The 16,572-nt window shown below is 34.1% G+C and overlaps 1 protein-coding gene across 13 annotated transcripts; it reads right to left on the bottom strand.

Annotated features, from left to right (window-relative positions):
• Positions 1–8,299: 8,299 nt before the first annotated feature.
• On the bottom strand, positions 8,300–11,301 carry LOC113289351. Of its 13 annotated transcripts, none has more exons than XR_003330963.1 (5): positions 11,051–11,301; positions 10,831–10,873; positions 10,308–10,402; positions 9,437–9,545; positions 8,300–8,526 (listed from the first exon to the last, which is right to left on the bottom strand). XR_003330963.1 is itself a non-coding variant. In XM_026538590.1 (4 exons), the coding sequence occupies exons 1-4, from the start codon at positions 11,148–11,150 to the stop codon at positions 8,487–8,489; spliced, it is 306 nt and encodes a 101-aa protein (XP_026394375.1). In that variant the 5' UTR covers positions 11,151–11,301; the 3' UTR covers positions 8,300–8,486. The 13 variants fall into 13 exon arrangements, 1 of the variants encoding a protein (XP_026394375.1); XR_003330960.1 differs by having other exon boundaries at positions 9,418–9,545; XR_003330961.1 differs by having other exon boundaries at positions 9,418–9,559.
• Between the last annotated feature and the right edge of the window lie 5,271 nt (positions 11,302–16,572).

The following is a 16,572-nucleotide window of genomic DNA, read 5'->3' on the forward strand; positions in this document are numbered from 1 at the left end:
CAATGTATTTCATACAGGTTTGGCGCTTACAAATTTCTCAATATAAGCCGAACCTTAAACAGTTTTTCTTCCAGCCAGTTCAGTGTAGGGTTCGTCTTATTAGGACAATTCAAAACAAGCCAAACTCTGGTCTAGAACGTAGGTTCGGCGCATAAGCATAACACTTTCAGCTAGTTGAACCGTTCATCCAGACTCACCGAACCTTACTGAAAACACACTAACTTTTGATGATTTTAACCTACAAAAGTGAGATTAAACATAAGATAGAAGTGTATCTGTGTATTAGAAGCATTGGGTTCCTCATATAAGTATTCATCATCTAGATTTGGCTCATAATAATCATCATCTTGAGTTTGAGTTTGTGTTTGAATTTGAGTTTGTGTAAAATCATTCTCATAATCTAAGAAATCAACCATTTGGGAATCATTGTTGTAGTTGATGTGTATTTTCCTAGGGTTTTTTGGTGAAGATTGACCCTCCTCATCCATTTATTGAAAGTACAAGTTTTTTTCTCACTTTCCCCTTCTCCCTCCAAAAAACCTAACTTTTTTTTTCCTCAGAAGTTTTCATCTACTCAAACATATATAACTAAATTATCTTAATCACTAATCACTAATCAGGATTATTATAACTAATCATTAATTAACACTAATCCTAAAAGGGCAGATTTGTCATTACAAAAAATATTTTGCTAAGGGGTTATTTTATCTGATATTTACATCCCTATTTTGTCTTTATTCAGTATGCCCTAAAAGATTCACGTATTCCCTAAAACATGACCCTTTCAAAAATCCAAGTAGAACTCTTTTCTTGTTGTAAGGCCTACGACCCATGGGTATGTGGCCCAACTAGAAGCCTAAGGGTTTCTCTTTACATGTATACTAGCATATGACACGTGCCGTAACGGCCCGTGATTTTAAATGTTTTTGGTAATAAGTGATGGTTGGAATTTTTTCCTGTGTTTGCATAGATAACACACCTACAATTTTTTCGTTGTAGCAGATTGTGCTTGCTTAGATGGGCATCAAAAATTGGAATCCGTTCATTATCCTAGTAATTGAACATCCATGAAAATTCTTATACTAATATTTTTATAATCAAACTATGGTAAGACTTATTTCAACCCATCAAAAGTTCTTCTCCGCATTAAATAATATTTTTATAATAAAATTTATTTTGAAATTGAGTTGAGGACTCTACCTTCAAAGTACTACGGTAAGACATCGGCTACCACCACAAAAATTTTGATTTCATTCACCCACGACATGATCATCTCTTACCTAACCTGTAGCATCTTCCAGGCTATAGGCATCCGTTGCTTATTGAACTAAGAATTGTCAAACGACATTATTTCTACTCCAGAAGCTAAGAGAGTTTCTCGGCAAAGCACGGCTAACACAGTAAAATCAGTTCTTTTTTTTTCTTTTCTTTTTTAATAATATCCATTACATGTCCGATGAAAAAGTGGATACAAAAAAATTGATAAAACTAATTTATGAAGCCAAATAAATCCATGTATGGTAAGTATATATTATTCTAAACAAACAAACAACTACTGTAAAGGTTGCAGAAGTGATACTAAGTAATGATATTAAGGTTGCAGAAGTGATACTAACTTAAGGTTGCGGAAGTGATACTAAGTAATGATAGAATCTGCTGCTAGAGCAGGCTTTTGCATCCGGATTGGTAATTGTTCCTTTTGATGATTTAACTTCTCAATCAGACCTTCAAATGTCGGTATCCTCATCCCTTCAAATGAATGAAGGTTGGAACTGCAGTAACTCGGTTCTTAAGTGATTTGTAGTTTAGCTTAATGAAGTAATCACTTAAAGACAGTACTCAGAGAATCGATCACTTGATATACCCGTAATCTAGCAAGGAAAATCAGGAAGTCCAGCATAATATGCCTCCATTATTCTACGGAAAGAATAATCTTCAGTAAACTTAGGCACTATCTGATGTCCCCCAAAGCTAAGAACTATAGCCCGGACCTGAGAATGAAGTAACAGTTAGTCAAGTACCAAGTCTGTAGAATCACAAAATAAGACCTATCGTTGCTAATTTATTTAGACATTACTTCTTTAAAGATTAATTATTCGGCATCCTTTACGGGTAATGCCTATTCAGAATTTACGGGCAATGTATTTGAGTTGTTTTGTTTCTAAGTTACTTCCAACAACGCAACATACTCAAATACCATTAGCTCTATCAGTAGCCGAGATATTATCCATGATCACACCTCACAATTATGGATGGCCGAGATATAATTTGTTAGATACTGTGATTGATAAAAATCTAAAAGTGAGATGCCGAGAAAACCATGAAAACTCCCAACTAAATCGACATGTAGAAAATTAGAGATTGACCATAAAGGTGTTCACCACTGGAGTCTGTATTGGCAACACCATTTGAACCCTTTTTGGCCATTATGTCCATATTATCCCCAATTGCTAACCTCTGTAATTGATTTTGTCATGCCCATCGTCGTATTATGGGCTTGTCGGATCCTCAGTTGTAATCATTTGTAGTTCGTGAGTTGCCCTGTACGGTCATGTTTTTCAACCTTTTTCATTATTGTCTCTATCATTGTTTTTCTTCAAGATACTTAATTTTCACGTTTAAATATTTTCTGCGGTTTATCTAATCTGCAGTGAACATTTTAGTTCAATGCAATAATGGGAATTGTTCTACTATAGTCACATTACTTATAGGATTTGCAACTTCCATAGTTGCATGCACAATTAGTTCCATGTATTCTCGCTCTCGTCGCCTCCTCCGTCCAGTGGCGTATATGTAATCTAACAAAACTTTCAAAGTATGGTTAATTTGTAGTTTGTCGTGCACTTTAAATCTAAGACGGGTGGAAAGATAGGCATTAAGAAAGCTCTTATGTATAGTAATAGCGTTTGTCATAAATTTTACCTATAATCAGGATTCAGGGACCTTCAATGAGGTGATAATCCCAGGTGCCTCTTTATGTTAGTATCAATATCTTAGTCGTATATTCCTGCATGTGAGCAAGCAACAAATATATCCACTAATTATATATGCATAACTAACAACAACAAAGCCATGTTAACATGTTAATTTTCAAAGATAGAAAATAAGGATGGATAGTAAGCAATAAACCAACTATGGTACCCACTGAATTGCATTCAACTCTAGCTTTTTCAATACTCCATCTCGAACACGATCTGAAATAGATGGATCAATTTTCATAAGGGTGCACTTCGATACAGAAACATCTCCTTAGGTACCTTACTTGATTTTATTTGAGGTGTTGGTTAAAGTCAGATCTCAATCATTTCTAATGGCAACACCTGTTGTCAACACAGTGTACTGAAAAAACAGTCCATAAAATTTTATGGACAGACTCTATATTTAGAAAACCTAAACCCAACAATGTAAAAGAATGCAGCAACTGAAGAAGTACAAACGAAACTAAAAAATTTAATCATTATTACAAAAAATTGAAATATAGCAATATGGAATCCAAAAAATTGAAACATGTTCGATATTTTTACTCCTTATTACCCTCGTGCGTGCAGGGCAGTAAGCTTGTATAGTATGGTAAAGGAATAAATAATCTCCTAGCACAAACTCAACATGCTATGCTAAAAAAAATAGTGATTTCTTTCTAATACATATAGAAATTGATGGTAGTAAAGGTTTCAGGGCGATTTCTTTTGTTGTTAAACTAAGCGTAAACCTTTAGAAACCAAAACCGTTGTCTTTTTATCTCCTTCAGAAGGAAAAAAAAAATTCTATGTTGATTATTTGATCCAAAATCTATAATTAAAAAGCTTATAAACACATAGATTGAAATGATCCATCAAAAAAAACATAGATTGAAATGCAAAAAACAAACAAACAACAATGCTTGTTTTTCAACATGAAAGGAGGAGTTACCAAGACAGTCTGCTTTGACTCCTCCGATTATAACAATTGAAGGCATTGATAGATGAACTCGATGATGCAGCGAGGTCTATGTGGTGCATCAAGCATGACCACTAAGTCATCTTCGTTAAGCAAATTTTACAGGCCTTCTACAAAATCTGAGCCACAAGTTACATGACGCTGCATCAAAAATCCCATTATACCAATGAGTGATCGTCTACCTTTATAATCTGTAGACATGCATATTACCCAATTATTGTTTTCATAAACGCACTACTAAGGGATGCTAACAGTATTGCGTCCCTTATGTCTATTATACGATGAATAGAACAGATATACAAATCAAATAAAAGATATAACCAATCCACGCATTGAGAGTATACTAACAGTAGTAACAAAATAATTCAAATGAAATACTAAATATCAGAAAGAAACCTCAAAAAAAAAAAACTGGAAGTGCCATAATACTGCAATCTTTATGGTTGCATTTGTATCATCGTCATTCCTGCTATAAAGATCTCCATCATTCCCATTCTATGTTTTTCTGATACCATACAGAAAACCAAAAAGAACATTCAAATCAAACAAAAATACTTAAAGCGATCATCAATCAAATCAGTAAGTGAATTCGTGAAGCTACATATATACCTTGCTAATCCATGAAGCTGATTTTGGGATGGGGATCGACCAATGAATAGGATCACCAAAGAATTGATAATTGAAAATTTTAATAAGTCTATGAAATGTAATGTTTAGAGGGTTTCTTCCTCTATTTTTTATGAAAAAAAAAATCCATGAAGCTTATTCCCGGATTAATGATATAAAGACTAATTAAAAATTGTGGAATAAATTAAGCATTACACAGAGACTAATTAAAAAAGAAGTTTTAAACTTGTATCTTAAACCCTATATATGCTTCAACCGCCTCAACTGTAGTTGTAGTCACATTATTCACAGTTGATGAAAAAATCACTACAATTACCTTATGGACGAATTTCATCTACATGCTTTGCAAACTGCAACCAAAGATCAACCATCAAACTCTACAAATTTTAACAAAAACGTAAGATTTCAGTTGTAAAATTGTAAGTATACCAACAGTAATAACAAAATAATTCAAATAAAAGACTAAATAATCAGAAAGAAACCTCGAAAAAACTGGAAAATCCATAATGGTGCAATCTTCATGGTCGCATTTGTATCACCATCATTCCTGCTCTAAAAATCTCCATCATTCCCATTCTTTCTTTTTCTGATACCAAAAAACCAAAAATAACATTCAAATCAAACAAAAATACTAAAAACGATCATCAATCAAATCATTAAGTGAATGTGTGATGTGACATATATATATACCTTGCTAATATATGAAGCTGATTCTCAGATTAACGATATAAAGACTACTTAAAAATTGTGGAATAAATTAAGCATTACACAGAGACTAATTAAGAATTTCAAACTGAATAACGAACCCTAGGAGCAATCAAACTGAAATACTAACAGTGAGCACCCCAATAACACCCGCCACCACCATAACACCATCATAAGCTACATAGCCACCTAACTTCAATCAAAAACAAAGAAAAAGATAAATGAAATTAAACAATGAGAGAAAGCGATTTAGAAAAATGACCTTACGTTTTGCATCCTTATAGTGATAAGGACAGATTTGTCTTCTGGTTGGTTCACCTTATATCCAGAAGAATGCGTGCATCTACTAATCAATTATAGGAAATTAATAGAAAGAAGACTGAAAACGTAAAGCATTAATTATCCGGTGTTAATACCTATTAATGAGAAATAACAGTGACATTAATACAATTTAATCGGGAGATTTAGGTATGTTGGATGAGGGCTTGAAATATGGGTGCATTTTCAGCCGAGATTTATCTTTTGCACTTTGAGAGGTGATTTATCTTTTGCACTTTGAGAGGTTTTGAAAGAAATATGAACCGTTGATCGCTTAAAAAGTCCAATTCAAGACTGTCGGATTGGCAAAAACACATTTGTTTTTGTAAGATAGACTAGTATATGACACGTGTCGTAACGGCCCGGGAAGTGCTGTTGTTGGTATCAGACAATGTCACCTTTTAAATTTCTAGACCAAGTTACTTATTTTAGGGATCTTTTCCGCATGATATGTAGGAGAGGCTAGGCTCTCTAAGAACTCATCATTAAGATGGTTTACATTAGAAACAGATAGCATAAGATAATTAACAACGTTTTGCAAGATATTTTGTTAACAAATTTAACATTATTTTAGTGATCTTTTCCGGATAATATGTAGGAGAGGCTAGGCTCTCTAAAAACTCATCATTAAGATGGTTTACATTAGAAATAGATAATATAAGATAATTAACAACGTTTTGCAAGATATTTTGTTTCAATAACAAATTTAACAATTTTCTAATGACAAATACAACCTGTGATGGTTCTCATGCTCCTTCCCCCACGGAGCCAGGGATTTGAATCCGTAATTGCCAAATCAACTTTTTGAAAGAGTTTGGATGTAGTCTGGAGATCGTTGTTCTACCTTATCAGAAAACAAAAAGTATCAATAACTCTTGCAACTAATATAGGCTCCATTTATCCTATAACAAAAAATATACATATCTAGGCGTGGGAGAACTGTGAAAGTTAGATTTGTAACTCGAACAACTTGCATAGAAAGAGGATACAACAATAACAATTGTATGCATTATTCATTTCCACTAAACCCAATTAATGACATCATCTAATTTGCATCCTCTTATACCAAACATGGTTTGTGGTTAAAAAATGTATTTCATACGAAAGTCTCAACCAAATCAGAACAACATATGACAAAGAAAAAAGAACAAAAAAAACTAAAGCAATATCTTTTCAAAAATCTAAAAACCTCAACTGACATACACCTCCAATTTTCAAACCTTCATGGACATCAATAAAATTACCCCTTTGAGATATTTCCCTACAAAAAGAAAATCATCAAACAAAACGTGTCGTTGTGTTCTGTAAAAAATAAGTGTTTGGGTATAGTTCCCTCTTTTCTCACTCATAATTTTGTGATGGTGATAGATAGAGGGAGATATCACTAAAGTTTTGGCATCCAGCTATCCACACTTGTCTCATTGAGATACATTCAAATTTAAGAAAAATAACAAACAAAATCTACATAATGGGCTAACATATATGTGATTGTTAACTTGTTGTTCCGTGTTCTTTCACTTTATGTTGATTTCTTTACCATCTTCAGCATTTCCAGTTAGACATAGGGTGCAAATTTTTTTTACGAAGACTGAATATCTATTTGTTAATTGAAAAGGTTACTGGGTATCTATGGGATTTTACACGGAAATTGAGTATTCGATTCTGGTTTGCATCAAAAAAAAAGTATTCGTTGTTGGTTTCACAGTTTTACTCTAAAACCTCTCCTTTTCACTTTTTCTTCACTAAAGTTTTTTTATTTTTGCCTATTGTATTTCCTTCTTTCATCTTAATTATCTTTTAACATATACAGTTACTCCAGCAGAAAAAAAATTGGAGAAAAAAAAACGAAGACTTGATATAGCTAAAGGATAGCACAACACCATGATGAGGTTGCCCCCTTTACCCCTAAGCTTTAATAACTATAACTAAGGGAAAAGGGTCACCACAGTACTTGATCATAGTGTTTGGTCGTATTGGTTCTTTATCTAAGTTTTTTGTCGGAAGGAAAAAAATAAATAATAATAATAATAATAATGAGAAAAATGAGAATATTTTGTAGAATTTTTTTTGTTTCTGTTTTTTTGTTAGTATTTAGTGTTCTCGGTGCTACCTTGAAATGATTGTGGTACTCCCGATTAAGCTTCTATCATGTGCTGTCTAGAAGTGTTTTTCTACCCAGGAATCCGACTACTTGACTGGTTATTAATAAAACAAAAACCATACATATATTCACTAATTCACCCTTGATAAGTTTCCACAAGGGCCAATTTGCATGCTTGTGCCGCTTTATCAGGTTCTTGCATAAGTTACCCAATTAAAATCACAACCTACCCAGGCCTATTATGTGGTTGCTAGCCTATTCAGTCCTTGTGAAATAATAATAATAATAATAATAATAATAATAATATAATAATCTCTTTAAATCTAATTAATTTTTAAAAATCCATCCAAGCCCACGTGTTTAATCAATCTTCCCTTGACGTGTTGGACTCCTCCATTTTAAATCAATTTTCCTCGCAACCATTTTAAATCTAAAGGGAGAATGCACCTGAGACGGACAATTAAAATTATGCAATATTATTTGGTGAACCCACAATCGCCTATTTGGTGGTGACAACAACCAATTCAAGCTTAAGTAGGACCAAATGAAGTGGCATCACTAATAGCACATAGTCAGGAAGCTGAAACTTCACACCTTAATAAAAGTACTGGGTATCGCATACTAAGGGTGAAAATATAAACCTCGAAGTGCAGTAAGAAAGAATCCTGGCAGTATAATGTCAAATGTGCAAAATAAAGTGGTTTTCCACATACAAATTAAAAATAATAACTAAGAACAGCCAACGTAGTCTCCCTTTCATTCCCACCTGCAAACTGAGCTAAAGTCGGTGAATCCAAAATTAAGCTCCTGCATGTAACTGTAGGCTCTTTTTGTCACACCTGGATGAACAAAATGATCAGATGAAAACTCCAACAAACTTAAGAATCATAAACCCCGCTACTAAGCAAACTATAATGTTTCTGGCCTTGTTCGAAGTTAGAGATGTTTAGAGTGTGACAAATTTATCCATCGTATTCAAACACTTGCGACCACCCGACCACATAGATTTTTTTTTTTGCGCATAGAGTCACCACCAAAATTAGGTGGACATAAAGGTTAACGTAGAAAACATTATAAATCAAGGAAAGTGCATTTCTTAGTTCTCTTTAAAAAGGAAAACAACAGTATCATCTGGTCATGGTTATTTATCTGATACAAATCAGAAATCAGAATTTTGTAACCTCCCACATAATCCCCGGCTTCATAGGCATTTCAATTAACCTGTCACATATACCCAATTCTTTGTGTTGCATTTCACTCATTTTTTTTCTTCTTCTAATTACTTCTCTACTTATGTAATCAACAGGAATATATAGTACAAACGCCTCCTTTGGTGTTTTTTATGATATTGACAGAGTCATAAATATTTGAAGTTAACTTCAGTTATGTGATTGTGATGGAGGTGGATAATTTATGCCTACTACAGTTTAGACAATTACACATCATTAAGCTTGGTAAAGACACCTAACAGTTAGCCACATGAAAATTATATGCAAATATGTCAGACGTTGAAGAAAATGAGCCATGTCGGCGAGTTCAGTATTTGAGCAAATGCACACAAAAAAGACTGAAGAGAAAAACTATAGATTGATACCTTCTATAGTTTTTCCATGGTTTCAGAAACTTTACGAATATGTCACACATTGAAGAAAATGAGCCATGTCGGCGAGTTCAGTATTTGAGCAAATGCACACAAAAGAGACTGAATGAGAAAAACTATAGACTGATACCTTCTACAAGATTAAGCACCTGATATCTCCAAGTACCATCAGCCCATTATAACTTGTCCATGGTTTCAGAAACTTTAGGAATACCCGTATCTTTGTTCCTTCATTTCTCAAAATATAAGCATCGCGCGCTGGGGAGAGGTAACTAAACCAACTTATAAAAATTGATAGGCAAAGAAATATTAAGTAGTCAATGAGCACCATTCTCAACACACTTAAAAACTATAGTGACATCTCAAGTAGTACATGTTTCCCATGCTAAGCCTTTCAGTCTCAAATCTAAGTTAATTCTAGCAACATGCAGGAAGACTAAATATAAAAGAGCAAAACGGTGGAGATAATACTTACACAGTTTATTGCTCAAATTTTCACACGGTGTACCACTTGAAAAGCACACGGTCCAGATTTTTTGCAGGACGAAAACGTGGTTTTTCGGCCAACAATTTGAAATGATCAATGAAAATGGAACAACCCTCAAGGACGAAGGGTGCAAATCCCCTGAATAAGGTTTTTAGGAATGACCCCATGCAACTCATCAATCCGCAATCAGTTATTATTTGTTGAAGTACCCAATAATTATTCGTGGGCAAATTAAACGGGACATGGTATAAGTTGCTTTATGGATCCATCTTTCTTCTACAAAAACTAAGTATCATATGTTTATGACTTCAAGGTGAGTCTCTGTTAGTGCAAAGATATTTTCACAAATAATTTTCAAACCAAATCAATAATTTCACACCATGAATGATGTGGGCTACAGCTCTAACATCTAACTACTTTTCGGCCTTTGGTGCTAATAATCTTTAGCAGGAACGCAAACCATAAAGTTTAATGATCAGCACAGAATACTAACTCGGGCGCAAAATAAACGGGTCATTGTGTAGGCTGCTTACGTTTTCGTCAAGCAACAAAAAACAGGACACTGATACGCGGTAACTGGGTTAATCTGGGGAGAGCTATAATGGATTTGAGTGCCATTGTTGAATCACTGCATCAGGAACAACAGCGAAAATCAGGAAAAATAGCTACAAAAACCAAATAACAACTATCCATTTTCTACCGATAAAAAAAAAAAAAAAATCCATTTTGTGGTGTTTTGAACGCGCGTTATCCGGGGTCTGCCTACTTCGGCCTCGGCCATATGGGAGAACGTTTTAAAGGTGGTTGTTGCGGGACGTTTGGAAAGGTTGGTGAGGATCTGGGAACCAATTGGAAAAGCGTACAAAGTCATACAGATCAGGATGGAAAACTTTCTTAGAACATGGGAAACTTTCAAAAGTAACCCTAGTAGAGGCAGGAATCAATTACAAATGGTATAAATCAAGCAATTGACTATAGAAACAGATAAATGGTATATGCATCACCCAAGTCTATATCAATGAAAATTGAGCAAGAATATCATTCAATATTATTTACCTGAGATAGATAATATGTCTTTTCTTAATATAGCAACAAAAATCTGCAAGAATAAATCTAAACATTAAGAAACTCCAATTGAAGATGGTGAATAAACCCAAATCTAAATATACCAATCAAATCTACCAATCGAAGATAGTTGGTCTCTGAGTTGTTTTCAAAATATAGCAATGAAATACAAAGTTAAAGTAAATTTAACTCAAACTAAGACAGTAATTACCTGGTATGAGAGAATATGCAGAAGAAGGAAAAAGAAATTGCTGAAGAAAGAAACGGAGAAACCTGGGCAGATAATGATAACCTCTCTCGAGATTGAACATTTCAAGGGGTTGTTGTTCTATTATAACGTATGAAATTGATTATCGGGTATAAATTGATTAAATGTCCCAAGTCATGGTTTTGTAACGTATGAATCATGGTGGTGTTAATAAGTTATGTAACCGAAGAGGAGGATAAGCGAAAGAAGTGATTTAGCCGTCGGATTAGGGCGTAGAGGATGGGTGAATGCTCAGCCACCATTTATGTTTTGCACTTTAAGAACAAATGGTGGCCGTGGATGATAAAAAATGACCCATCTAGAACCGTCAGATCATCAAAAACACATTCGTTTTTGTAAGATGGATAAATGTGATAGGCTAATCAATAGAAATCCTTCTCTTCTCCGCCTCTTCCTTTTTCTCTTATTATTCTACTATAGCACGTTATCACGCACGAAGCTATACCGTAGAGCTATATTGGATCGGTTGATTTTTATTTATTATTTTGCATGGATGCGTTACCAGTTGTCTTTTTTTAACAAAGAAATTTCGTTTCATAGTATATATTAGGGTTCCATGAAAGCATGATTACCAAACGTACAGATTTCACCGTTAGATTTTCATGAAACTTTAGTATGTTCAACCTAAATTTCCGTTGTTTACTTTTTTAAAATTTCAATCAAATCGGAATATGATGCAATCTCCAAATTCTGATTTTAGTAGAACTGTCTTCATTTAGAAAATCATAATTATAACAGCGTCGAAAACCCTAAGTTTCGTATAATTTTTACCGTTGGATTATTCTGTAATTTGTATATGTGGTATATGTTATCTTTGTGGAGATACTGTAAAAATTTTATAAAGATCCAACCGTGGAAAGTATTCCAAAGTACGTGATATTTCCTGCTGTGTCCACAGAAACGTGAATTGGAACAGTTATACAACATCATAAATATCTTTTTATATAGCTGTTGGATGTCTTTGAAATTTTAATATGTTTGTCGAAACATTGTGATTAATCTACTTTAAAATTTGCATCATGATCGGACGATGATGCATTTGTCTTTCGATCAGAAAAGTTGAAAGAAGAATTGTGTCAATTTTTAGGGTTAACGATATGGTTTGGGCTCATGTGCTCATAGTTTCAAACTTATTATCATTGGGTCTGAATATCTCATATATGATGGACCATATATGTTTATATTCATTAACCAAGACCTTGTCAACCCAATGGATCGGGTCTTGACCAAATAGTTGACCAGACTTTGACTAAATCAATTCTGCTCTAATTTGACATTTTGAACTCAGAAGTACTTGAGCACCATTAAAGAGTCTATGATGTGGAAGTATGTGTGCACAATTAAAATACTTTCGTCATAAAAATCTTCAAAAAGGAAGCCATGCCTTCAACATTTCCAAGGCAACATATTGACTTCAGACGATATAATGATTTGAAGGAAGTTTTTCGAAACATTCATTTTTCTCCCAAACTTGAGTGTTCAGTGGGATGTAATCCACTTGTTAGACTATAATGAGACAATAACTTCGATAATGATATGTTGAAATTAAAAGCACACCTCACTTTTTGTGGAAAGAAACTCACAAAAGTTTTCATAAGTCAGAGATGTAATTCTGGCTCCAGTACTAATGATACAAAGTAAATGTATCTATCTATAATGGGACAAAGATGTAATTCTGACTCATATCAATGAGAGTTGAAAATCTTGGTATAAGCATTTTACTGAGAATGGTACAAGCGTTGTAATGCAAGTATCATATATTAGTAGTCAACTACAAGAGATATAGGGAGTTTAAAGGAAAACAAACTCACTGTATTCTTGGTGAAGGTCATATCATAGCTAGATGTCAACATTAATGGCAACAAGAACTTTGCCAACTTTTCTTATTGTTTATCTTTATTCAATTGAATTCGTATGGTTAGATTATATATTTTGCACGATTTGATCCTAAACTATTGTCTACATGATATTTGACCGATATCATATTAGATAAAATAAAGATTTTTTTGCGAAGAATTATATCCATTGTATGCTCTTATGGAATGAATAGTATATCATTTGCATGAGATTAAAATACTCTAAAGAACTTGAGATATACTCAAAAGTACTTGAGTTACAGGGATCATCCATACATTATGATGAAAAGTATATCATCTTCATGAACACTAACACTCTAAAGTAAATGACATAGATTTTCTTTTGTTGCGCAATAAGGCCACTCCACTTATTAAATCTCTCAAGACTCGATGTCTAACTGATAGTGGTTTTTTCTCCCACTAATTTAAGGAATATATACTAGTTATTGAACTAATTCTTTATAATGTGACTACGATGGTTGGATCATCGAGCAAAGCAATGCTCAAATTTTGTTTCCAAGATGGAACAAATATTAAAAGTCACATGCGCTCTATATGTACCGAGATCTAATCACCTTGTTAAATTCCAAAGAGACCCATGCAAGTGGATATCAAATGGAAACTCACGGTGATGAGAATGTAACTGATTGCATCTTTTATAGTCTCTAATATATTTGGAAGGAAATATATCTTAGAGAAACTAATGAGAAATATATCTAGTGAAATGTATCTAGTGAAATATATCTAGTGAAATGTAAATCACTATAGTATGGATTATTGAATCCATATTGACTTCGAAGATGGGAAAATGGGGTTTGACTCATACAGGCTTTGACATAACCATAAAGGCACTTTGATTGTGACATGATGTTTCGTTTTGAAAGGACTCATACGTACATCATTGTGTTTGAGTGGACGAGACAACGGAAAAAATATTGACAGAATGCGAAGTAACAGCATATCTCTCGATAGTGTTCACTAAAGAACTAGATGCACAACCACCCCTTCCCGTTATGCTTTTAAGTAAGAGAGCATATCAATCATTTCACAAAGCCTATAGTAAAATAGGACCGAGACCATCCTAAGATGCAAATGGTAAAAAATCCATATTACAAAGAAAACGAGGTGATATTTAGAAAAATATCCATGCAAATTGCGGACCATTAAAGTGACTTATGGATCTCATAGATTTTTTGATATTTTGGACTAGTTATAGTTCCCAAGTAATGTTGCGTTTGAAAAACTACTAGCACACATTATACATGTAAGGACTTACCACCCCTTGTAAATGCTAGAGAATATACATCAAAAGGACTTGATGGTTATTGCATGTTTATGTAGAGCATCTTATACCCTATGGTCTCGCAAAGGCTATCATCAAAGGTTACATATGGTGCCTAAGGCATGGTTATGCGTACAAACCTACCTTTAACTGCTTGGGGAATATGCAATATTACACGCATCTTCACTTATTCGCTTTAGACCCACAATTGGTCAACCATTCTTTACGTACCAGTTGGTAACTGGATATAAGTCTGACATTTTGTATTCTTACGTATTTTTGGTTGCACTATATATGTGCCCTTACGACTCCACATCGTACTATGATGGGTCATCGAAATTATTAAGTGATTATGTTGGACAAGAATTTCCAACAATTATCCGTATTTTAAAACCTTTGGAAGGAGATCTCTTACCGCTAGATTTGCGGGTTATCACTTTAATGAGACAGTCTTCCTGTCGTTAGGGGGAGATAAGAAAAAGTATTTTCTAAGGGAACGACAGGAATTATCGTGGTGTGTTCCCACTGTGTCTTATGTTGATTCTTGTACTCCACAAATGTAAATGTGAAGTGAAAGAATAATCGATTTTTAGAATGTACATTGATGTCGCTAAAGTGATCAGATCACACATACCAGCTGCAAACCTACCTGCAAGGTTACAAATCCTTAATAAGGGATATACACCATAGACTAAGGTGTTGCAACTACACTTAGTGGAAGTGTGGTTGAGGCCGTGGCTCCATAAAAGAAGTTGGAGAGACCACTTGGTTCGATCAATCCTCACCTATAAAGGAAGTAGGTGAGGAAGGCACAACTTACTTATATCATCAGAAATCATCTCATAAGATTGTCTCTGAATATGTCCATCAATCAAACTGGAGGACGCTCCGAAGTTTAATGATTTCGGAGAATAATGACATCCCAAGTGGATTATGAGAATGTGCATGAGTCAATGGAAAGATCATGCGAGCATATTGATGATTAATATCATATACACTCACTTAAGGAAATAGAGAAAGATGAGACTGAACCGTGCTCCTTGTTACTTAATGTCAACGAATAGCATATTTGTCCTATACAATCCAGGTAGAACTTGGTTCTTTGACAAATATATAGGTATTTTGTGTGATAGTGAAACCAACCAAGTGTAAAGCCTATTGGACATACATGATTAATTTGTCATTAAGCATAATGAGAATAAATAAGTCTTAAAGTATAAAGACTCGCCTTGTGGCGCGAGGTTTCTCAAAAAGCCATGAAATTGTTTTAGTAATGAACTTCATAGTGTTCGGCTACTCAGTTAGCTTGGTAATTTCAAAAAGACTTGAAATGCAGCATATGTATGTGGTTGTTACGTATCTCTGAAAGAATCAAAAGATAGAAGATATTTACAAAATTAATTGATGGCCTTTTGTTACCCAAATCAAGTGACTATAAACCACATAGTGCGTTTACAGTTAGATAGAACGCTAACTTATAGATAGAAACAATCAGGCGGATGTCGTATACCCGTCTAAGTGGCTATTTGATTTGGAGGGGATAGACAAGTAAGTTAGTTTTACTTGCGTATTCACAAGAAAGTTCCTGATTTGGAATTGTAGCTACCTATGTCGATGGTACAAACATGATGGGCACTCTTGATGTAATAAGAGACCTTAAAAGCTATTTGAAATCTAAATTTGAGATTAAGTATCTGGGAAAAACTCAACTGAATACTGAGCTTGTGGTATATTATTCCACCAGTTTGCATATGTCTAAAGTTGTCAGACAATTTAATAAAGACATGCATCCTGATAGCACTCTCATGAATCATGATTAGTCGAGGTTCAAATGTAAGTGACCATTTCGTCTAAAGGAAGATTACGAAGATGTGTTGGGGATGAAATTCCCATATCTAAGTAAAATATACTCATTGTTGTACTTAGTATAGTAATATACTCGATTAAATTTTACATCCTCATGGAACTTGTTAGCTAGATATAGCTCGGCGCCAACGCAACGTCATTGGAATGGTACAATGAATGTAATCATGTACTTAAAAGTAACCATTGACATGTTTGTTTTATCCAGCAAAGATATAAAAATGAATGCTAAAGGAACTGCAATCCAAAGGTTGTTGATTATGAAGGAACAATAATCTCTTCTCCAACGAAAGTAATCAGGGTGAGATATGGTAGACTATTTTCTAAGTCATTACCGATATTCAGTTTCGAAAAGTACATGACTAAAGAAACGGTCCGGAACAACTCTGAAAGTAATCAAGGGGAGATGCCGACATCAGGGGGAGGATTCAAGGATATGATGTCGACATATTTTACTTCGAAAT

Source organism: Papaver somniferum, chromosome 6 (assembly GCF_003573695.1).
Source record: "Papaver somniferum cultivar HN1 chromosome 6, ASM357369v1, whole genome shotgun sequence".
NCBI lineage: Eukaryota > Viridiplantae > Streptophyta > Magnoliopsida > Ranunculales > Papaveraceae > Papaver > Papaver somniferum.

What these genes read in the sequence shown, in the direction of transcription:
- LOC113289351 (XM_026538590.1), bottom strand. Translation starts at nt 11,150, where the DNA reads ATGTTCAATCTCGAGAGAGGTTATCATTATCTGCCCAGGTTTCTCCGT. An exon ending in AGACATATTATCTATCTCAG is followed by an intron (nt 9,560 to 10,830) that starts GTAAATAATATT and finishes AAGTTGGTTTAG; the next exon opens with TTACCTCTCCCCAGCGCGCG. An exon ending in ATGGTACTTGGAGATATCAG is followed by an intron (nt 8,527 to 9,436) that starts GTGCTTAATCTT and finishes TTGTTCATCCAG; the next exon opens with GTGTGACAAAAAGAGCCTAC.